General features: G+C 37.8%; 1 protein-coding gene across 8 annotated transcripts in view; it reads right to left on the reverse strand.

The window, feature by feature from the left end:
• Positions 1–374: 374 nt before the first annotated feature.
• Positions 375–23,557, reverse strand: part of ALKBH8 (alkB homolog 8, tRNA methyltransferase) — a 70,997-nt gene continuing 47,814 nt past the window's right edge. For 6 of the 8 annotated variants that reach the window (XM_067750910.1, XM_067750905.1, XM_067750911.1 and 3 more), the window contains 4 exons: positions 16,954–17,105; positions 13,870–14,126; positions 2,345–2,494; positions 375–1,347 (listed from right to left, as the gene is read on the reverse strand). In XM_067750910.1, the coding sequence (XP_067607011.1) occupies positions 790–1,347; positions 2,345–2,494; positions 13,870–14,126; positions 16,954–17,105 (1,117 nt within the window). In that variant the 3' untranslated portion in view covers positions 375–789. Of the gene's footprint in view, positions 1,348–2,151; positions 2,225–2,344; positions 2,495–13,865; positions 14,127–16,953; positions 17,106–23,557 lie in introns of those variants that run through there. The other 2 variants (XM_067750912.1, XM_067750913.1) reach the window with 2 other exon arrangements.

Genomic DNA, 23,557 nt, shown 5'->3' on the forward strand with positions numbered 1-23,557 from the left:
TTTAAAAATAACCTTTTGTTCTCACGTGAAACCCCCTGTTTTAATTTTTTTCCATAGCATTTATCACCTGTATCTGTTTGCTTATTCTCTGTCTTTCCTTCTAGAATGTAAGCTCCATGAGGGCATGGACTTTGTTTTTTTCTTGTTCACTGTTCCCCTTCCAGAACTTAAAATAGTAACTGGTACAGAGTAGAGGTTCAATAAGTATTTACTGGATGAAAGTTCCTATATTAACATATGGGTACTATCCAATTGACTAAAATTTTACTGAGTACCTACTATGTGTCAAGCCCTGTGCTAGTAAGGTGTAGTGACAGAGTGGTTATCATCTATGATTTTACAGAGCTAACAATCACAGATAAAACTTCAGACAATTTTCTACTGAACAGGAATATTTTCTTTATTATTGATAAAATGTTATGTGATTACTTCACTAAGATTCTATACGATTTAGTTCATTTAGTAACACTTTATAACAAAAGTTTATCTTTAAAATGCTGTGCTCTTACCCTAGGATCCCAAATATTTCACAAACTACTTCAATCACTTTTAAAAACCATCCCTGTTACTCCCTATAGGAGAAGCCTACATTTATGGATTAAATGATGTCAGCAATAGTAGAAGATCGAATATTTCCTAACTAATCTCTACTTACAATTTCTCTCAGGCACTCTCCTTTGATACTTTTCCTCACGGTTTCTCTTTAACTAATAATACAGGTAATTTAATCTCCCTTTTTTTTAAAAAAAGCTGAACATTTATTCACTGTATATATGTTCATAGAGATGATCAGACCTTTTGAAGAATCACACACCAGTTCCCCTGATCATAGTAGCTTTGCAGTATGCTGATATTACTCAAAGTCTGGCAGGCAGTTTCCATTTCTCCCTCACAGAACACATGGTAGTAACGATGAAACACAGGACCTGGGTCATGGGATCCTAATGGTCCAAATGGCTCAATAGACTTGCCCTTACCAGGATTTTCCTTAAGGTGCCAGGGAACCAGTAAGTCTTGAGAATGAAAAGAAGTCCTATTAGTGTGAATAGGCAACTTGGAATTAGTAACTTTCCTTGAATTATATCCTCTATCCTGAAAGTCATTAATGGAGGGAACAGAAGGTGCTGAATCGTGATTGCCCACATCAGGCATCTGCTTCACAAGCAACTCTTGCACTGATGTATCATTGCTGATTTCCTCTTTCTTTTCTTGGCTAATTCTGTTTTCTCTAAGATACTTGGACTTATTATTATTATATTCTTGTTCCATTGCCCAAACATAGATGAGTGCCTTCCCACCAGGTCTTAGGAGTCGAACAAGTTCTTGGAGAGCTGCCACTCTACGCTCCTAGTTAAAACAAAAAAACAACAAAAAACCATATTGCCATTTATCAATGAGAAAGAGATACAGAGAGGAAACAGGAAAATATAACTGACTATAGGACTATTTTCAATTAAGATGGACAGTACAGAAAATCAAACATGAAACAAATCTTATAGTTAAAAAAAAGGGGGAAAAAAGGAGAATTTTGCTCTGCAATTGAGAGGAAAAAAAGTGTTGATAAAAGGGGAAAACTTTTTTTTTCTTTCTGATAATAATACAGAGGCATAGAGGCTTTTCTGCTTTGTTTGAAATTCAGTTGAGATCATAAGATATATTGAAACTGCCAGGAATTCCAGCACAAAGGGATCTATAATGTTATTGCTTAGATTGGGGGAAACGAGTAACACCTAGGAATAATAAGATTTTTTTTCCTATAAGAAAAATATAAAATATTAAATTCACTTATTTTAAAATTAGAAGCAGAGTGACTAATTAAAAGCATCAGCATACTACTACCATATAAATACCTGAGTTTTGAAGAAAAGAACAGGAAAAGAAGAAAAATAGAATGGGAAGAACATGAGACTCAGATGTCAGGAATGAGAGTGAGAGCCGAGAAAGCAAGATGGGAAACGGAAATAAAGAAGAAGCTCAGAGGCTGAGGAGACAGAGAGAATACTCAAGAGGCTTAGAGCTGATGATCTCTTAAAGTCTCTTACAGCTAAATTCTGCGACTCTGTGGGTTTGAGGAAGACATTTAAAGATGAGTAAGACTCAGGTAGGAAAAAGGCAGAGATGTGCAGCAATAAATGCATAGTCTCATCAGACCTCTGTTTAAGTAATCACAGCTCCCATGTAACTCATCTCCATTCCACAGGCTTTCTTTAAAAACTGCAGTAAACTGACAAGAAAAGAGAATGGAAAGAAAGGAAAAGCTAAAATGGGGTCCAAATCAGTAAAATCCATGAACATTTCCTGCCACTTAGTTACAAGTTCTTGGAGCAAGAAAGACAATACTTACTGCTGTAGCAAAATGGTGAATAACAGCAATGGAGATGCAAGCATCACAAGACCCACTGCGGACTGGTACTGCCAAAGCATCACAGACAAAGGCCTGATAATGCTTCTCTCTACAAATGTCCACAAGGTTTTGGCTACGATCACAGCCAATCTATAACAGATAAAGAAAGAATTTCAGAACAACTTGTTTAAATGTCATAAAGTTATTAGACAGATTTCATATTCATTGTGAAAGGGTCTAAGACCATGATATTATAGGTTCTTACAACCAGTACAAAGTCAGCTTATATAATTTACAGGGCAGCATTTATTACCTTAACAGGTATCAAACAATTCAAATTAGTGAATGGAAACAAAATAACTAGAATTAAAAATAACATTGGTGGAAATGGGAGGTCCTAATTGGCATCTAATTAATCACGACCCAGAATCTTGATCTTTTTGTAATATCACACTTTATTTTATTTTATATCTTATCGTATCTTATATTCTGCGCCACACGGCATGTGGGATCTTAGTTCCCTGACCAGGGATCAAACCCACACCCCCTGCAGTGGAAGTGCAGAGTCTTAACCACTGGACCACCAGGGAAGTCCAATATCACACATTTTAAAATGGAAATTATCGCATAAACATAGACATTTAGTCTTTTGGGGGAAGCTACAAATAAAGAGGTTCTAAGGTATCTCTTATTAGTATATAAACTATTCAGTAATGACCCAGATATCAGGAGGATGGCTTATTTTTTTTCCTTCTCCTTTATACTTTTCTCTATGTATTACTTGCACCATCATAAAATAAAATCTTCCCAAATAAAGTTAAATAATTTATTTCATTTTTTAAAGCCATTGAGTCTTGTTCTGCTAAATACCTGAATTCAAAATTTGTAAAATGCTATTGAATTAAACCTTTTGGCATAACCAAACCATTCTATGGGAATGACAACACTGAAGGCAGCTGGCAGCATCCTTTCATCTCCCCAAGCAGCTGAGGCCTAACATGCCTTATGCATATGTCTGGTTCTGTGGCAAGTATTTGTGGGCTAGGACTGCCTATATGCTCTCTAGTTTTGTTGTTGTTTTTGTACATAGTTTTGCTGTTTAGTTCTAAAAATACCATATATAGAGAGAGACAGGAACAAAGACAGAGACAAAGAGAGAGCACACACAAGCACGTGCAATGTGCACATATAAATTGAGGGAGGAATAGGAGGAGCTTAAAGAATGTTAAATCACTAATAATTATCTCCAGATATTTCTTCTTAACCCAATCTCTACAAGAGAGAAAAGATATGTATAAGTAGATTTCATCTAACAGAAGTAGCCACCTCAGGTTCATTTGAATTTTTGCTATAAGTAAGCATTGATCATTGCTAAGGGATCAGGGTTCCCTCAGTCCATCTGAGAATAAAGATATGAATCTTCATGTCAAAACAATTCTTATTAAGTCACACTGCCATGCCAATCATACCTAATATGAATTTGCTCAGTTTCTAATAAATATTAAATAGCTTCGGTATTCCAGCCCACAGCTGCATTAATATCTGAGGTATAATAAAAGGTACCAAGCTAGAGGTAAAGTATAGCAATATCATTTTGGTATAATTTTAAGATGGAAAAGTACTAAGGGCCCATTAATAACAACAGTGGCACAATTCCCACTTAATTGCTCCCTTTACCTGTATAAGATACATAACTGGCTATTACTCTTATTTATTTTCTTCCATATCTTATGCCAATAGTCACAATATCAAGATGACAGTACCACTCAAACAATATGTATATTATATTTTGGTCTTTGCCAGGTTTTATTACAATAAAATTCAGTTCATGGAAACAGAAGTTTCAAGTATGCCCAACTATTACCTTGCTAAAAGTCAACAAGAAGAAATCCAATGTGCCTATCCCCAGAGATAGAGCTTGACAGTTACTCAGAGGAGGAGAGTTATTATCTGAGGATCACAGATAAAACAGAACAAGGAGAAGAGCAACCGAACAAAAACTAGAGAAAATTTCCTTCTTCTTCCTGCCAGACTCTTACAATTATTTGTACAGAGCACTCCTTTTCACCAACAAATGAAATCAGGGGCAATTTTAGTCATAAAGTACCAGGTCTAATGTAGTCCTGACTCATACCTGGCTCAGTACTTTCACCTTTCACTTATTTTGCCTGAGTCTTCCAAATACTATAGTCAAATCAACAGTATTTTCTTCTCTTCCCTTTCTATTTTTAAATTCCCTTAAGTTTTTTATACCAAGGATAGTACCAGATATTTGAAATTCTCCCTAATAATGCTACATAATGTCAAAAACAGGACAGAAAATAGCTTATGTATAAATACTCATTAATGGTAAGGGACTCATGTAAAGCTACATATTTCTGTATGTGGGACGGAGATGAATGACAATAAAAACACATATTGGTTGGGCTTAAAATGTATACTTTATACTTCTATATAATTTTTAAAGTCTTCAACATAATATTAAATATGAAATTCTGGAAGTACTGGTAAAAATGAAAAAGTATCCAACTTAGTAATCAAACTAAACGAGGTTTAACTTTTCTCCTATTAAAGTATCAAAAATATTTTAAAACCAAAGTATACCACAGTGATAGCACTGTGATACAACTTCCTGTCATAAAGTGTTGTTGACAGTACAAATTGGCTAGGCCAATTTTAAAAAGCCATTTGGCAAACCATTTTTTTTTTTTTTGCAGTACGCAGGCCTCTCACTGTTGTGGCCTCTCCCGTTGCGGAGCACAGGCTCCAGAAGCGTAGGCTCAGCAGCCATGGCTCACGGGCCTAGTCGCTCCGCGGCATGTGGGATCTTCCCGGACCAGGGCACGAACCCGTGTCCCCTGCATCAGCAGGCGGACTCTCACCCGCTGTGCCACCAGGGAAGCCCTGACAAACCATTTTTTAAGAAAGATAAAAATGTTCACAATTTTTCATCCAATAATCATTCTTCAAAAAATTTATCCTAAGAAAATAATCCAAAATATGGAAAAAGGTAAACAGGCTAATGAAATTGCCTTTAATGAATACCCACCATATGTTAAAGCAGATTCTTTATATAAATGTACTTAACTCTTGACAGTGGTGGAAACAAGATGGTGGAGTAGAAGGACTTGAGCTCACCTCCTCTCACAAAAACACTAAAGTCCTCTCAAGAAAACATCAAAATTGCAACTAACTGCTGAACAAAAATCAACAAAAAAGATATTCTACATCCAAGGACAAAGAAGAAGCCACAACGAGACAGTAGGAGGGGCACATTTGCAGCACAATCAAACCCCATTCCTGCGGGTGGGTGACCCACAAACTGGAAAATTCATCACAAAGTTTCTCCCACGGGAGTGAGAGTTCTGAGCCCCATGTCAGGCTCCCCAGTCTAAGGGCCTGGTGTTGGAAGGAGGAACCCCCAGAGCATTTGGCTTTGAAGGCCAGCAGGGTTTGACTGCAGGAACTCCACAGGACTGGGGGAAACAGAAACTCCACTCTCGGAGGGTGCACACAAAGTTTCACGCACACCGAGACCCAGGGACTCAGAGACTTCATAGGAGCTTGGCCAGAACTACCTGCTGGTCTTGGAATGTATCCTGGAGGGGTGGGGTGGGGTGGCGGCTGTGGTTCACTGTGGGAATAAAAACAGTGGTGGCAGAGGTAGAGGTAACAGGGAGTACTCATTGGTGTGAGATCTCCTGGAGGCCGCCATTTTGATACCAAGACCTGGCACCACCCAACAGCCTGTAGGCTCCAGTGCTGGGATGCCTCAGGCCAAACAACCAACAGGGAGGGGACACAGCCCCGCCCATCAGCAGACAGCCTGCCAAAACTCTTCCTGAGCCCACAGCCACCTCTAAACACATCCTTGACATGGCCCTGCCCACCAGAGGGACAAGGCCCAGCTCCACCCACCAGTGGGCAGGCACCAGTCCTGCTGACCAGGAAGCCTGCACAACCCTCTAGACTAGCCTCACCCACCTATAATACTGCAACCTGCAGCCTGCAGCCTGCAATCTACAATCCTGCAGCCTGTAGAACAGAAACTGCAAACACAGAAAGTTAGACAAAGTGAGATGACAGAGAAATATGTTCAACACAAAGGAACAAGATAAAACCCTAGAAGAATAACTAAGTAAAGTGGAGACAGGCAATCTACCTGGAAAAGAATTCAGAGTAATGATAGTAAAGATGATCCAAAATCTGGGGAAAAGAATGGAGGCACAGACTGAGAAGATACTAGAAATATTCAACAAAGATATAAAGAACAAACAGAGGTGAACAATACGATAAGTAAAATGAAAAATACACTAGAAGGAATCGATAGCAGAATAAATGAGGCAGAAGAACAGATAAGTGACTGGAAAGACAGAATGGTGGAATCACTGCCATGGAACAGAATAAAGAAAAAAGAATGAAAATAAATGAGGACAATGTAAGAGACCTCTGGGACAACATTAAATGTATCAACATTTGCATTATAGGGGTTCCAGAAGGAGAAGAGAGAGAGAAAGGACCTGACAAAATTATGGAAGAGATAATAGCTGAAAACTTCCCTGACACGGGAAAGGAAAACATCACCCAAGTACAGGAAGTGCAGAGAGTCCCATACAGGATAAACCCAAGGAGGAAAATGCTGAGACACACATTAATCTACTTGACGAAAATTCAAAACAAAGAGAAAATATTAAAAGCAACAATGGAAAAGCAAAAAATAACATACAAGGGAATCCACATAAAGTTACAGATGATTTTTCAGCAGAAACTCTGCAAGCCAGAAAGGAGTGGCACAATATATTTAAAGTGATGAAAGGGAAAAACCTACAAACAAGAATATTCTACCCATCAAGGCCCCCATTCAGACTTGACAGAGAAATCAAAAGCTTTACAGACAAGCAAAAGCTAAGAAAATTCTGCACCACCAGACCAGTTTTACAACAAATGCTAAAGGAACATCTCTAGGCAGAAAAGAAAAGGCCACAATTAAAAACAAAATTACAAATGGGAAAGCTCACTGGTAAAGGCAAACATACAATAAAGGTAGGAAATCATCCACACGCAAATATGATATCGAAAACCAGCAACTGTGAGGAGAGTACAAATGCAGGATATTGGAAATGCATTGGAAATTAAGAGACCACCAACTTAAAATAATCTTGTATATATACATATAGACTGCTATATCAAAATCTCAAAGTAACCACAAGCCAAAAGGCTACAATACATACACACACACAAAAGAAAAAGCAATCCAAACACAACACTAAAGACAGTCATCAAATCACAAAACAGAACAAAAGAGGAAGGAAAGGTTCTTGAAAATATAAACAAAATTGATAAACCTTTATCCAGACTCATCAAGAAAAAAAGGAGAGGACTCAAATCAATAAAATTAGAAATGAAAAAGAAGTTACAACTGACACCACAGAAATACAAAGGACCATAAGAGACTACTATAAGCAACTATATGCCAATAAAATGGACGACTTAGAAGAAATGAACGAATTCTTTAAAAGGTACAATCTCCCAAGACTGAATCAGGAAGAAATAGAAAATATGAACAGACCAATGACAAGTAATGAAATTGAAACTATGATTAAAAGCTCCCCAAAAACAAAAGTCCAGGACCAGATGGCTTCACAGGCGAATTCTATCAAACATTTAGAGAAGAGTTAACATCTATGCTTCTGAAACTATTTCCAAACATTGCAGAGGAAGGAACATACCCAACCTCATTCTATGAGGTCACAATCACCCTGATACCAAACCACACAAAGATACCGCAAAAAAAAGAAACTTAGAGGCCAATATCACTGCTGAACATAAGCGCAGAAATCCTCAACAAAATACTAGCAATCAAAATTCAACAACACAGTAAAAGGATCATATACCATGTTCAAGTGGGATTTATCCCAGGAATGCAAGGATTTTTCAATATCCGCAAATCAATCAGTGTGATACACCGTACCAACAAACTGAAGAATAAAAACCATATGATAATCTCAATAGATGCAGAGAAAGCTTTCAACAAAACTCAACACCCATTTATGATAAAAACTCTCAAGAAAGTAGGCATAGAGGGAACTTACCTCAACATAACAGAGGCCATATATGACAAACCCACAGCCAACATCATTCTCAATGGTGAAAGACTGAAACCATTTCCTCTAAGATCAACAACAAGGAAAGGTTATCCACTCTCAACACTATTATTTAACATAGTTTTGGAAGTTTTAGCCACAGCAATCAGAGAAGAAAAAGAAATAAAAGGAATCCAAATCAGAAAAGAAAAAGTAAAGCTGTCACTGTTTGCAGATGACATGATACTATACATAGAGAATCCTAAAGATGCTACCAGAAAACTAATAGAGCTAATCAATGAATTTGGTAAAGCAGCAGGATACAAAATTAATGCAGAGATCTCTTGCATTCCTATACACTAATGATGAAAAATCTGAAAGAGAAATTAAGGGAACACTCCCATTTACCATTGCAACAAAAAGAATAAAATACCTAGGAATAAACCTACCTAAGGAGACAAAGACCAGTATGCAGAAAACTGTAAGACACTGGTGAAATAAATTAAAGATGATACAGAGAGATATACCATATTCTTGTATGGGAAGAATCAACACTGTGAAAATGACTATACTACCCAAAACAATATACAGATTCAATGCAATCCCTATCAAACTACCAATGGCATTTTTCACAGAATTAGAACAAAAAATTTCAAAATTTAGGGCTTCCCTGGTGGTGCAGTGGTTGAGAGTCCACCTACTGATGCAGGCGACACGGGTTCACGCCCTGGTCTGGGAAGATCCCACATGCCGCGGAGCGGCTGGGCCCATGAGCCATGGCAACTAAGCCTGCGCATCCGGAGCCTGTGCTTCACAACGGGAGAGGCCACAATAGTGAGAGGCCCACGTACCGCAAAAAAAAAAAAAAAAATTTCAAAATTTGTATGGAAACACAAAAGACCCCAATAGCCAAAGCAATCTTGAGAAAGAAAAACGGAACTGGAGGAATCAGGCTCCCTGACTTCAGACTATACTACAAAGCTACAATAATCAAGACAGTATGGTAATGGCACAAAAACAGAAATACAGATCAATGGAACAGGATAGAAAGCCCAGAGATAAACCCATTTACATATGGTCACCTTAACTTTGATAAAGGAGGCAAGAATATACAATGGAGAAAAGACAGCCACTTCAACAAGTGGTGCTGGGAAAACTGGACAGCTACATATAAAAGAATGCAATTAGAACTCTTTCTAACAGCATACACAAAAATAAACTCAAAATGGATTAAGGACCTAAATGTAAGATAAAACTCTTAGAAGAAAAGATAGGAAGAACACACTTTGACATAAATCACAGCAAGATCGTTTTTGACACATCTCCTAGAGAAATGGAAATAAAAACAAAAAGAAACCAATGGGACCTAATGAAACTTAAAAGCTTTTGCACAGCAAAGGAAAACATAAACAAGACGAAAAGATAACCCTCAGAATGGGAGAAAATATTTGCAAACGAAGCAACTGATAAAGGATTTATCATAAATGGGTGTTGAATTTTGTCGAAAGCTTTTTCTTTACCTATTGAGACGATTATATGGTTTTTCTCCTTCAATTTGTTAATATGGTTTATCACATTGATTGATTTGTATTTACTGAAGTATCCTGGCATTCCTGGGATAAACCCCACTTGACTATGGTGTATGATCCTTTTAATGTGCTGTTAGATTCTGTTTGCTAGTATTTTGTTGAGGAATTTTGCATCTATTTTCATCAGTGATATTGGCCTGTAGTTTTCTTTCTTTGTGACATCTTTGTCTGCTTTTGTTATCAGGTTGATGGTGGCCTCTCAGAATGAGTTTGGGAGTGTTCCTCCCTCTGCTATATTTTGGAAGGTTTGAGAAGAATAGGTGTTAGCTCTTCTCTAAATGTTTGATAGAATTCGTCTGTGAAGCCTTCTGGTCCTCGACTTTTGTTTGTTGGAAGATTTTTAATCACAGTCTCAATTTCAGTGCTTGTGATTGGTCTATTTGTATTTTCTATTCCTTCCTGGTTCAGTCTCAGAAGGTTGTGCTTTTCTAAGACTTTGTCCATTTCTTTCAGGTTGTCCATTTTATTGGCATACAGTTGCTTGCAAGTAATCTCTCATGATCCTTTTTATTTCTGCAGTGTCAGGTGTTACTTCTCCTTTTTCATTTCTAATTCTGTTGATTTGAGTCTTTTCCCTTTTTTTCTTGATGAGTCTGTCTAATGGTTTATCAATTTTGTTTATCTTCTCAAAGAACCAGTTTTTAATTTTATTAATCTTTGCTATTGTTTCCTTCATTTCTTTTTCATTTATTTCTAATCTGTTCTTTATGATTTCTTTCTTTCTGCAAACTTTGGGTTTTTTTTTCTTCTCTCTCTAATTGTTTTAGGTGTAAGGTTAGATTATTTATTTGAGATGTTTCTTGTTTCCTGAGGTAGGATTGTATTGCTATAAACTTCCCTCTTAGAACTGCTTTTGCTGCATCCCATAGGTTTTGGGTTGTCGTGTTTTCACTGTCACTTGTTTCTTTTTTGATTTCCTCTTTGATTTCTTCACTGATCTCTTGGTTATTTAGTAGTGTACTGTTTAGCCTCCATGTGTTTGTATTTTCTACAGATTTTTTCCTAATCTAGTCTCATAGAATTGTGGTGGGAAAGGATACTTGATATGATTTCAATTTTCTTAAATTTACCAAGGCTTGATTTGTGACCCAAGATATGATCTATCCTGTTGAATGTTTCATGAGCGCTTGAGAAGAAAGTGTATTCTGTTGTTTTTGGATGGAATGTCCTATAAATATCAATTAAGTCCATCTTGTTTAATGTATCATTTAAAGCTCGTTTCCTTATTTATTTTCATTTTGGATGATCTGTCCATTGGTGAAAGTGGGGTGTTAAAGTCCCCTACTATGATTGTGTTACTGTCGATTTCCCCTTTTATGGCTATTAGCATTTGTCATGTAGTGAGGTGCTCCTATGTTGGGAGCATATTTACAATTTTTGTATCTTCTTGGATCGATCCCTTAATCATTATGTAGTGTCCTTCTTTGTCTCTTGTAATAGTCTTTATTTTAAAGTCTTTTTGTCTGATATGAGAATTGCTACTCCAGCTTTCTTTTGATTTACGTTTGCATGGAATATCTTGTGCCATCCCCTCACTTTCAGTCTTTATGTGTCCCTAGGTCTGAAGTGGGTCTCTTATAGACAGCATATATACAGGTCTTGTTTTTAAGTTAAGTATTTATCTAAGAAACACATTCAGACTGAAGGTACTCTAAAATCAATGCACAGAACATCATGTAGTGAATAAGCTAGACCAAGCTCTGGGTATGCACATCTCATCTATTATTGGTACAGTTATAAAGGCAATAAGTTTCTTGAAGGTATAAAATCTTTCTTATAAAATTTAACTCTGAAAATAAAGCCAACAGCTAATGCTGATGCTAGGAATTATGGAGTCTAAATAAGAAATGTTTCTTAGCTAGAATATAGAAAGTTTGAATTAAAGAGCAGAAGAACAAGCTCATGCATAACTCAGATCAGATAAGAACAGATTCACCACATTTACTTCTAAGAGAAATGAATAGTTGTTTATAAAACTATTTCCATGAGAGCCCCAGCTAGTATTTTTAAAATATACTCTGTAAAGGAAATTATATAAAATAGTGACACTAATAATTTTTTAAATTCTGAGACTATCTTAGATATACATTTGAATACCCAGAATGAATGTCTCAGGTCACATCCTCTCATGAATGTCAAGAAATGCACATATTTTCATGCTCAAAGATGGCTGTTCAAAATACACTCAAGTATCATTGCTCCATCCAGGTTGGAGCCTCAGCAGCTTAAAAAAGTAGTTTTTTCTTTTACCATACATAATTCCATTTCTTGTATAATGAAAACCATAACTCCAACCCAGACAAGTAGTTTTCATTCATTCATTGAACCACACCTACTGAGCCTTCCCTACAGGTCAGACAATGGCAGTAGGTTCCAGAAAGAGCAGACAGGAAAGAACACATGCAGACTGCCACTGATAAAATGAATGTAGATTATGGAGAGTGAGTACACTTATGATTTTCTATTTCTTCTGAATATATTCCTTCTTGAATCAGCTTCAGGTTTTTGGTTCAGTTTATCAAGAAATCATTTTTCTTAACTGTAACAGGATAATATTATCATATGACTAAGTCAGTGTGTTTGACTTCAACCTAGTTTCACTGTCACAATTGATACCTGACTAGACATAGCCACAGGTTATCATCAAGAAAGTGTAAAAGCAGAGCTTCCTGAGAAACATTTTTGGATAGTACCTTAAGATTAAAACATCAGAAGATATACTTTAAGCTGTGGTTAGAGTTGTGACAAATCTAAAACCTATTTCCTCTTCAACATGAACAAACTTAATTCACTAGACCTTACTCTTTATAAACTAAAATTTAATTGTAAACATGATGACAATATATGAATACTTGTCTTCTCTTGATGAAAAGCGATTCTTTCATCTGCCTCTTAATGCACAAAGTCTACATTTCCTCAATTGCAGTACTACTGTTCTTTCTTCATGTAGGTGTACAATATCTAGGATGAGGTTAAAATAAAGATTACAAGCAATCTGACATACTACAACAGCCCATGAAGGTAGACTGCTCTCATTCTCCTTATATACTCCCCTTACTCTAGTCCTTCCTCCCCTAATCTTGAGAAAGGGAAGCTCCAGTCCTCACAGAGCAGTGTTGACACAAGTACTTACAACAATGCACTAATGCAGGGAGAACTTCCTACTTCTTAGCACAGCAGAGAAAAAAGTGATCCATTAGAAAAGGAAATTATAACAACTGAAAACAGAAACTTTGGCATCAGAGAGAAGTGGGTTCAAGTCCTAGGTCTAGCACTATAACCTTGGTCAAAATTTTAATCTACTTGAGGTTTAATTTTCTCAACAGTAAGACAACAATAAATACTAACCTTTTTTTTTTTCTATTATGAGTAAAAGAACACTAGATTTGGAGTCATAAGGCATGGGTTCAAGTTCCAGTTACATCCTCTAATAATATAACACCAAGGAAGTAATATAACCTCTGTGAGCCTCAGTTTCTTCATTTATAAAAGATGGACGAAAATATCTGCTTTATACTTCTCATACTTACAAGGAACTAGGAAAGAAAATGGTTTCTATAAAAATCCTTTATAACCTGTAAAGAGTTTTATAAATATAAGACAGTTTTACTGATAAAATAATCTTAGAAAGCAAAATCTGAAGGGACCAAAAAAAAAAAAAAAAAAAACTGCAAATAATGGCATGCCCATAAATTTCTAGAGGAATAAAAAAGAATGGGAGTGTTCATTAATTTTCAACCTGTTGGTTACAATTTTCTGCAGTGACCTAAAAACACAGCATTATATCATGATGAAGGTGATAATAACCCTTACAAATAAAGCAAAAAGAAAGCCAGAAGCAACAATTACTTGCCATATATAACTCCTTATTGATGCCAAGATATTTTCCATTTCCACATCCAACATCAGCAACTAATGAACCACTTGGCAAAGCTTTCAAAAACTCCACGATGTGTGGCCAAGGGGTATGTCTCGTGCTGCTAAAGTGTCTAGCAATTTCTTCGTAAACTTGATGGACATATTCTTGCTCCAGTTGTGAGGCTTCTTTATCACTCTCTGGAAATGATGTGGAAGCCTCCTTCATCTGGCTGTCACAGACCAAAGGGTAACCTAATGAATAAAAGAAAGCAATATAAACCATTTACTTATTTGTTTGTTTTTTTAATTTATTTTTTGGCTGCACCACGTGGCATGTGGGAGCTTAGTTCCCTGACCTGGGATTGAACCCACGCCCCCTGCATTGGACGCACAGAGTCTTAACCACTGGACCACCAGGGAAGTCGCTAAACCATTATTTTTATCCAAATGATTCATAAGGTATGATTGTTTTCTCAAAAGAAAAAGCAAATCAATCCACGTTTGATGACTAGGGTTAAATAGGCTCTGATTTATCAGTTAAAAAAAGTAGTTCTTACCTAGCAAGTCCAATTATGTATGTGAGGGGTCTAATATAAGAAGGGGTAAATCCATTTGAAACAAAATATGACTGTAATTCTGCATGCCTTATAATGCAGATGCCTATTTTATCTTGGGATTAAGGGTCCTCTTATTCAGGAAAGCATCTTGATGGGCCTGGTGTAACCAGAAGAAATTTAGCAATTAACAGGATTTAGGGTTTTTGTCTTGGTAGGAGTTCTGGGGACCCTAGGACTCTCAGAAGAACCAGACCTAGAAACAAAGTGTGATTTGGTAATAATCACAAGATTTAATGAATACTGTTTGAAGCGGTTTACATATATTGTCTCAATCCTCACAGTAACACTATGAATAGGTATTATTACATTCATTTTACAGATGATGAAACTGACTCATGGAATATTAAATAATGATCCCAAAGTGACAAAGATGTTAAGTCATAGAGTCAAGATTTGAACCCAGGCAGTGGAGACTCCAGAATCCACATTCTCAATGACTACACTGTGTTGCCTCCTTCAATAGAATGAGCAAATCCTAAGGAGAACACCAGCAAGTAGAGGAGATGACAGAGGAAATTTAGGATACAATGTCTCAAATTAATTTTGAAGTGTTCCCTGTTCTCTGCAATAACGTCTAATATTCATTTCGAGTCCTTGCCTTTTCTTGGCTATGCTATAATTTCCCTTTGTCTTCAGCCAGTCTGTGGCACACAACATTTTTTTATGGGTAGTATACTAGAGAATAAAGAAAGAAGTAGTGTTCCCAGAGAAACCACAGACAAGACTTAGCAATAATTAGAAAGCATGTGGCAGCAAAGAATTGATGGCTTCAGGAATTTTCCCTAAATATAACTAGAAGATTCCAAACTTTGAATGGGAGTGGAACTATCTAGTCCCTACTAATGTGTAAAGTGAAGCTCTAAACACTTTATGTAGACATTTAAGAAAACGGTAGCCCCAGAAAGCTTGAGAGCTCTAAAACATACATGTGGAAACAGATGGGTTACATTATGTTGGTTACATCAGAATTACAATTACACTACAATATACATTACAATTATCTTAAGCTGGTCTTGCTAAAAATTTTATTCTCTTGGAAATTATGAACATCTCAGTTATGTAAAAGGAGGATCACTTAAATCCACAAATTTTGACCAAAAGTATCCAAAAGATGGCCTTGAACTTTTAAAAAATCTGTAAACTGAATATATAATCAGAGCTTCTTATAGCAACCCTTAAATTAATGCCCATAACAAAAAAACATTTGCATAAGAAAACTAACTTGTCTCTTCTACTAAATTTCAGGTTCCTTGAGAACAAGAGCCATGCTTTATTTTTCTATACCTTGTAAAGCTACTGGCAGTGTTAGATGTTCATCAAATACTAAATAAATATTTTTTAATTGATAAAAAAATTTTGTTTTTAAGTCCTCAGTGACATTTTTAGCAAAAGAAACAAAAACCTGTTAAAACCTATTTTAAGCTTCACTAACATGAAGTTATCAAATATGAAGAGTCCAAGTTTCCTAACAGAATAATATCTTATACATATAATAAAGATTTTTAATTTAAAATGTTTTTAAGATGACTAAATCCAAAAGCTCCTGCTAAGATACCACCTATAACTGAAACCACCAGGATGTAAAAAGCTCATAACATCACTGTTATTGTAAAATATTATTTATAAAACACAAGGGGTTTTTATTTGAGTCCAAGAAATACAGGTCATGATGCACTTATACAGACAATTCAGAACAGCATCCTTGACAAGTTTTTGAGCACTCCTTTCCAAACTGACTAAAACAAACACTGTTTATCCCCCTAAAGTTAGCCACTTACTATAGAACAGTTTGTCATTTCCAACTTCCCTGTTAAGTTAATGAGAAGTAATTGAGAAATGTGACAAGCTGTTTCCAAAAAAACTTATTCTTGTACAAGTGATATTTTATTTATTTATTTTTTTCCCCACCGTGCAGTGATCTTTTTTTTTTTTTTTTTTTTTTTTGCGGTACGCAGGCCTCTCACTGTTGTGGCCTCTCCTGTTGTGGAACACAGGCTCTGGACGTGCAGGCTCAGTGGCCATGGCTCATGGGCCCAGCCGCTCCGCAGCATGTGGGATCTTCCCGGACTGGGGCACGAACCCATGCCCCCTGCATTGGCAGGCAGACTCTCAACCACTGCGCCACCAGGGAAGCCCCTACAAGTGATATTTTAATGCCCCCAAACTGTAGTATTCTTAACCATGACTATAATAAATAAAATATTCATTTAGAATCCAACTATGCTCAAGCACTATGTTTGAGGAAAATAAAGATGAGTAAGATGCAGTCCCTGCCCTCAAGGACTATAAACCTAACCACGGGGGTGGTTAAGAAAAGTATATGTCAGTACAATACAAGGCAGAACACAGGAAATGCCATTAGAGGAGTTAAGACAAAGCTCTTCTCAGTTCTTATGGGACTTTAAAAGATTTTCATAGTAGATTTACTCCATTTTACAGGAGAACCAAAGTTATATACTTACTACAATTACAAGGTGTTTGCCTCACTTTCCTAAAGGTAAATGATGTCCGTAATCCCCTCTTGCTTAAAGTTAAGTCTTCAACATCTCCAGTGATAATTCCACTTTTGTGACCCCTGGATGCTTGAACAGTATCAAATTTTCTGGGTGTGATTCTAAAAACAACAGTCAAATTAGTTTATTTAACACTGTATTCAGAAAAATATTTCATGTCCTTTAAAAATATTAAGCGAATAGAGTAAATCTAGAAGAATTTATTGCAAATATCTATTGGATTCCCTGAATTGCTAAGCATTGTGGAAAAAAATCAAAGAAATAGAAGTCTTTGTCTCTTAGGAAATTAGCTCCAGGGTAATCATTTACAGCTAACAAACTATGCAAGGGGGAAAAGTAGAAAAATAACAAATGCTTAATTAATACCAATGCCAAGGAAGAAAAAACACGAAACAGATGGAACAAAGAGGAAACAAATAGATAGTAAAGTTAAATCCAATTATCAGTAATGTTAAATGTAAAAGGACTTTAAATCCAATTAAAGAACAAAGAATTTCAGATTGGATGTTTCTAAAAATCCAACTATGTGCTGATTACAAGAGACACACCTTATAAATAAGGACAGAGAATGGTTGAAAATGATAGAAAAAAAAGATACAACATACAAAAAACAAATATTTTGCATATACCTAGCAAAACCAAAAGAAATGTGGTATAGCTATACTAATCAAAGTAGACTTTAAGGCAATAAGTGTTAATAGAGATAAAAAGGAACATTTCATAATGATAACAGGGTCAATCCAACAGAAAAATATTATGTAAAAACCCTATATATTTGTATGCATCTAACTAATAGCACAGCCTCAAAATATATAAAGCAAAAAGTGAAAATAAAATCTAAAAGGAGAAACAGACAAATACATAATTATCACTGGAATTTCTAATATATCTTTCTTAGTAAGTGAAATCTAGCTGCAAGTCAAGGACATCATCAGAAAACAACAGATAATGGAACAAAAAAGTATATGATTAACAGATAAAATAAGTAAAACAAAGATTGAAAACTAAAGAGAGAAAAGTACAAGCCATTGTAGATTATAAGAAAGTTTAAAGGGAACCTTGGAAATAAGATCAAATTTTTGAACGGGAAAAAGGAATCATTTAGTAAGAAAATATGGCCTTTTCAAAGTTAAATTTATAGGGTGAAATGCACATATCTTAAGTGTACAGTTCAATGAATTTTGACAAATGCACACAACCATGTATCCACCATCCCAATCAAGACAATTACCCAAGGAAATTCCCTCGTGCCCTTTTCCAGTCAGTCTTCCCCGCCCCCCTCAAAGCAACCACTATTCTGATTTCTATCCGTATAATTTTGCCTGTTCTTGAATTTCATATATAGTTGGCACTATTTTGTATCTGGCTTTGTCCATTGAACATAATTTTGAGATCTAGCCATGTAGCTGTGTGTTTCAGCAGTTCACTGTTTTTCTTTAATCACTGAGTAAAATTTCATTATATGAACATGCCATAATTTATCCTAAATCTCCTGTTTATTGATATTTGGCATTCTTAGTTTGGGACTATTACAAATAAAGCTTATACACATCTTTTTCAGATATATACTTTTATTACTCTTGGGAAAATACCTAAGATTGAAATTGGTGGGTCATAGTGTAAGAAACTACCAGTTTTCTAAGATGGTTGCACATAATTTTATACTCCCACCAGCAACATATGAGAGTTTCAGGCTGCTTGACATTCTCACCAACACTTGGTATTGTCTAAGTTTTAAATATTAGCCATTTTAGCAAGTAGCAAGTGATATGAAATTTCAGTTATAATTTGTATTTCTCTGATGACTAATGATATTGTTTCTTTTCATGTGCTTTTTAGCCATTCATAGATCCTTCTGGTAAAGGATCTGTTCAAATCTTATACCCAGTCTTTTATTAGATATATGTATTGTGGATACTTTTTCCCCCATGTATAGCCTGGCTTTTCATTTTCTTAATGCTGTCTTCTGATAAGCAGAAGTTTTAAATTTTGATGCAGTTATTTTGTCTTCTTTTTCTTTTACAGTGTTCTGAAACCTTTCTAAAAAAAAACTTTGCCTACCCCAGAGCTGCAAAAGTATCCTCTTGTATTTTCTTCTAGACATCTCCTAGTTTTTGTTTTTACATTTAAATTTATGATCTACCCCATATTAATTTTTGTGAATGGTGTGAGGTATATCAAGGCTCATTTTATTTCCACATAGAGCTCTGATTGTCCCAGCACCATCTGTTGAAAATTTTCCTTTCCACAATGAATTGTGTTGCCATCTTTGTCAAAAATCAACTGACACCATATCTATGAATATATTCTGTCCCACTGCTCTATTTGTCTATCTGTACAACAATACTACACTCTTTTGATTAGGTAGCTTTATAGACAGTAAATCTTAAACGTAAGGTAGAATAAATCCTGCAACATTGTTCTTATGTTCAAGATTGTTTGGATTATTCTTTTTTTTTTGCAGTACGTGGCTCTCTCACTGTTGTGGCCTCTCCCGTTGCGGAGCACAGGCTCCAGACGCGCAGGCTCAGAGGCCATGGCTCATGGGCCTAGCCGCCCCACGGCATGTCGGATCTTCCCGGACTGGGGCACGAACCCCTGTCCCCTGCATCGGCAGGCGGACTCTCAACCACTGCGCCACCACGGAAGCCCTGGATTATTCTTGATCACTCACGTTTCCTGGTAAATTTTAGAATCTGCTTATCAATTTCTACAAAAAAAGTCTTTTAAGATTCTGATTGGAATTACACTAAATCATTAGATCAATTTGGGAATAACTGATAACAATATTAAGTTCCCTACCCATGATTATGTCATCTCTATTTCTTCATTTATTTTGCTCTGTAATTTCTCTTACCAATGTTTCATGATTTTTAGAGTATACATGTTGTATATCTTTTGTTAAATTTATTTCTGAGACTTAAATCTTCTAAAGCCAAGTTGTCTGCTTGACCCACTCTACCAAGGTTATCTGCCTACAGAAGTGGGTTTCATACTCACAGGGAATGTGCCAGGCCTGAAAGATCTCAGCAAACTTTTAAAAAGCATAATTTTATACTAAAGTTGTTGATACTGCTTTATCAAGAATCAGATATGTTGACTACACATCTAGAAAAGTATCAACCATATAATTAAAGTACAAACCATGTCTACCAGACAGCCCACAGTAGTCTGCCCGCCACAACTTAAGAAACCATGCAGTCCACATAGAGAGCACCCCTAGAGCATACAGATCTGGTGTCCAAAGGGCAGTGTGCTACTGGGCCCCATAGGACACTTCCTAGGTAAGATCACTTCTCTGAGATTGAGAAATATAACCCAACAAATACATAGAAATAAAAACAGCAAATTAGGCAAAATGAGGTGACAGAGGAATATGTTCCAAATGAAAGAACAAGATAAAAACCCCAGAAGAAGAACTAAGTAAAGTGGAGATAAGCAATCTGCCCAACAGAGAGTTCAAGGTAGTGATTGTAAAGTTCATCAAAGAACTCAGGAGAAGATTGGGTGAACAGAGTGAGAAGTTAGAAATTTTTAACAAAGAGTTAGAAAATATAAAGAAGAAACAAACAGAGCTGAAAAATACGACCACTGAAATAAAAACTACAGTAGACGGAATCAGTAGATTAGATGATATATAGAGAAATGGATTATCGAGCTGGAGACAGAGTAGTGGAAATCACTCAAGCTGAACAGAAAAAAGAAAAAAGAATAAAAAGAAATGAGGACAGGAGACGAGGGGAAGATGGAGGAAGAGTAAGACGCGGAGATCACCTTCCACCCCACAGATACACCAGAAATACATCTACACGTGGAACAGCTCCTACAGAACACCTACTGAATGCTGGCAGAAGACCTCAGACCTCTCAAAAGGCAAGAAACTCCTCACGTACCTCGGTAGGGCAAAAGAAAAAACAGAGACAAAAGAATAGGGACGGGACCTGCACCAGTGGGAGGGAGCTGTGAAGGAGGAAAGGATTCCACACACTAGGAAGCCCCTTCAGGGGCGGAGACTGCGGGTGGCGGAGGAGACCGCAGCAACAGGGGTGCGGAGGGCAAAGCAGGGAGATTCTCGCACAGAGGATCGGTGCCGACCAGCACTCACCAGCCCGAGAGGCTTGTCTGCTCACCCGCCAGGACGGGCGGGGCTGCGAGCTGAGGCTCGGGCTTTGGTCAGAGCACAGGGAGAGGACTGAGGTTGGCAGCGTGAACACAGCCTGAAGGGGTTAGTGCACCACGGCTAGCCGGGAGGGAGTCCGGAAAAAGGTCTGGAGCTGCCAAAGAGGCAAGAGACTTTTTCTTCCCTCTTTGTTTCCTGGTGCAAGAGGAGAGGGGATTAAGAGCGCTGCTTAAAGGAGCTCCAGAGAGGGGCGTGAGCCGCGGCTAAAAGCACGGACCCCAGAGACGGGCATAAGAAGCTAAGGCTGCTGCTGCCGCCATCAAGAAGCCTGTGTGCGAGCACAGGTCACCATCCACACCTCCTTTCCGGGGAGCCTGTGCAGCCCGCCACTGCCAGGGTCCCGGGATCCAGGGACAACTTCCCTGGGAGAACGAACAGCAAGCCTCAGGCTGGTGCAATGGCACGCTGGCCTCTGCCGCCGCAGGCTCGCCCCGCTCTCCGTGCCCCTCCCTCCCTGCGGCCTGAGTGAGCCAGAGCCCCCGAATCAGCGGCTCCTTTAACCCGTCCTGTCTGAGCGGAAAAACAGACGCCCTCCAGCGACCTATACGCAGAGGCGGGGCCAAATCCAAAGCTGAGCCCCTGGGAGCTGTGAGAACAAAGAAGAGAAAGTGAAATCTCTCCCAGCAGCCTCAGAAGCAGCGGATTAAAGCTCCACAATCAACTTGATGTACCCTGCATCTGTGGAATATATGAATAGACAACGAATCATCCCAAATTGAGAAGGTGAACTTTGAGAGCAAGATTTAGGAATTTTTCCCCGTTTACTCTTTTTGTGCGTGTGTATGTGTACGCTTCTGTGTGAGATTTTGTCTGTATAGCTTTGCTTCCACCATTTGTCCTAGGGTTCTATCCGTTCGTTTTTTTTCTTAATAATTATTATTGATTGTAATAACTTTATTTTATCTTCTTTCTTTCTCTCTTTCTTTCTTTCTTTCCTTCGTCCTTCCCTCCTTTAGACAACGAATCATCCCAAATTGAGGAGGTGGACTTTGAGAGCAAGATTTATTTTTTCCCCCTTTCCTCTTTTTTTGAGTATGTATGTGTATGCTTCTCTCTTTTTTTTTTTTTTTTAGCAGTACGCGGGCCTCTCACTGCTGTGGCCTCTCCCATTGCGGAGCACAGGCTCCGGACGCGCAGGCCCAGCGGCCATGGCTCACAGACCCAGCCGCTCCGCGGCATGTGGGATCCTCGCGGACCAGGGCACGAACCCATGTCCCCTGCATCGGCAGGCGGACCCTCAACCACTGCGCCACCAGGGAAGCCCTATGCTTCTCTTTGAGATTTTGTCTGTATAGCTTTGCTTCCACCATTTGTCCTAAGGTTCTATCCGTCCATTTTTTAAAAAATTTTTTTCTTAATAATTATTTTTTAATTTAATAACTTTATTATATTTTACTTTACTTTATCTTCTTTCTTTTTTCCTTCCTTCCCTCCTTCCTTCCTTCCTTCCATCCTCCCACCGTCCCTCCCTCCCTCCCTCCCTGTCTTTCTTTCCTTCTTTTCTTCTTTCTTCCTGCCTTCCTTCCTTTCTTTCTCTCTTCCTACTTCTACTAATTCTTTCTCTCTACTTCTTCTCCCTTTTATTCTGAGCCATGTGGATGAAAGGCTCTTGGTGCTGCAGCCAGGAGTCAGTGCTGTGCCTCTGAGGTGGGAGAGCCAACTTCAGGACACTGGTCAACAAGAGGCCTCCCAGCTCCACATAATATCAAATGGCAAAAATCTCCCAGAGATCTCCATCTCAACGCCAGCACCCAGCTTCACTCAACAACCAGCAAGCTACAGTGCTGGACACCCTATGCCAAACAACTAGCAAAACAGGAACACAACCCCACCCATTAGCAGAGAGGCTGCCTAAAATCATAATAAGTCCACAGACACCCCAAAACACACCACCAGACGTGGACCTGCCCACCAGAAAGACAAGATCCAGCCTCATCCATCAGAACACAGGCACTAGTCCCCTCCACCAGGAAGCCTACACAACCCACTGAACAAACCTTAGCCACTGGGGACAGACACCAAAAACAATGGGAACTACGAACCTGCAGCCTGCAAAAAGGAGACCCCAAACACAGTAAGATAAGCAAAATGAGAAGACAGAAAAACACACCGCAGATGAAGGAGCAAGATAAAAACCCACGAGACCTAACAAATGAAGAGGAAATAGGCAGTCTACCTGAAAAAGAATTCAGAATAATGATAGTAAAGATGATCCAAAATCTTGGAAATAGAATAGACAAGATGCAAGAAACACTTAACAAGGACCTAGAAGAACTAAAGATGAAACAAACAACGATGAACAACACAATAAATGAAATGAAAAATAATCAAGATTGGATCAATAGCAGAATAACTGAGGCAGAAGAACGGATA

Source organism: Pseudorca crassidens, chromosome 9 (assembly GCF_039906515.1).
Source record: "Pseudorca crassidens isolate mPseCra1 chromosome 9, mPseCra1.hap1, whole genome shotgun sequence".
Taxonomy (NCBI): Eukaryota; Metazoa; Chordata; class Mammalia; order Artiodactyla; family Delphinidae; genus Pseudorca; species Pseudorca crassidens.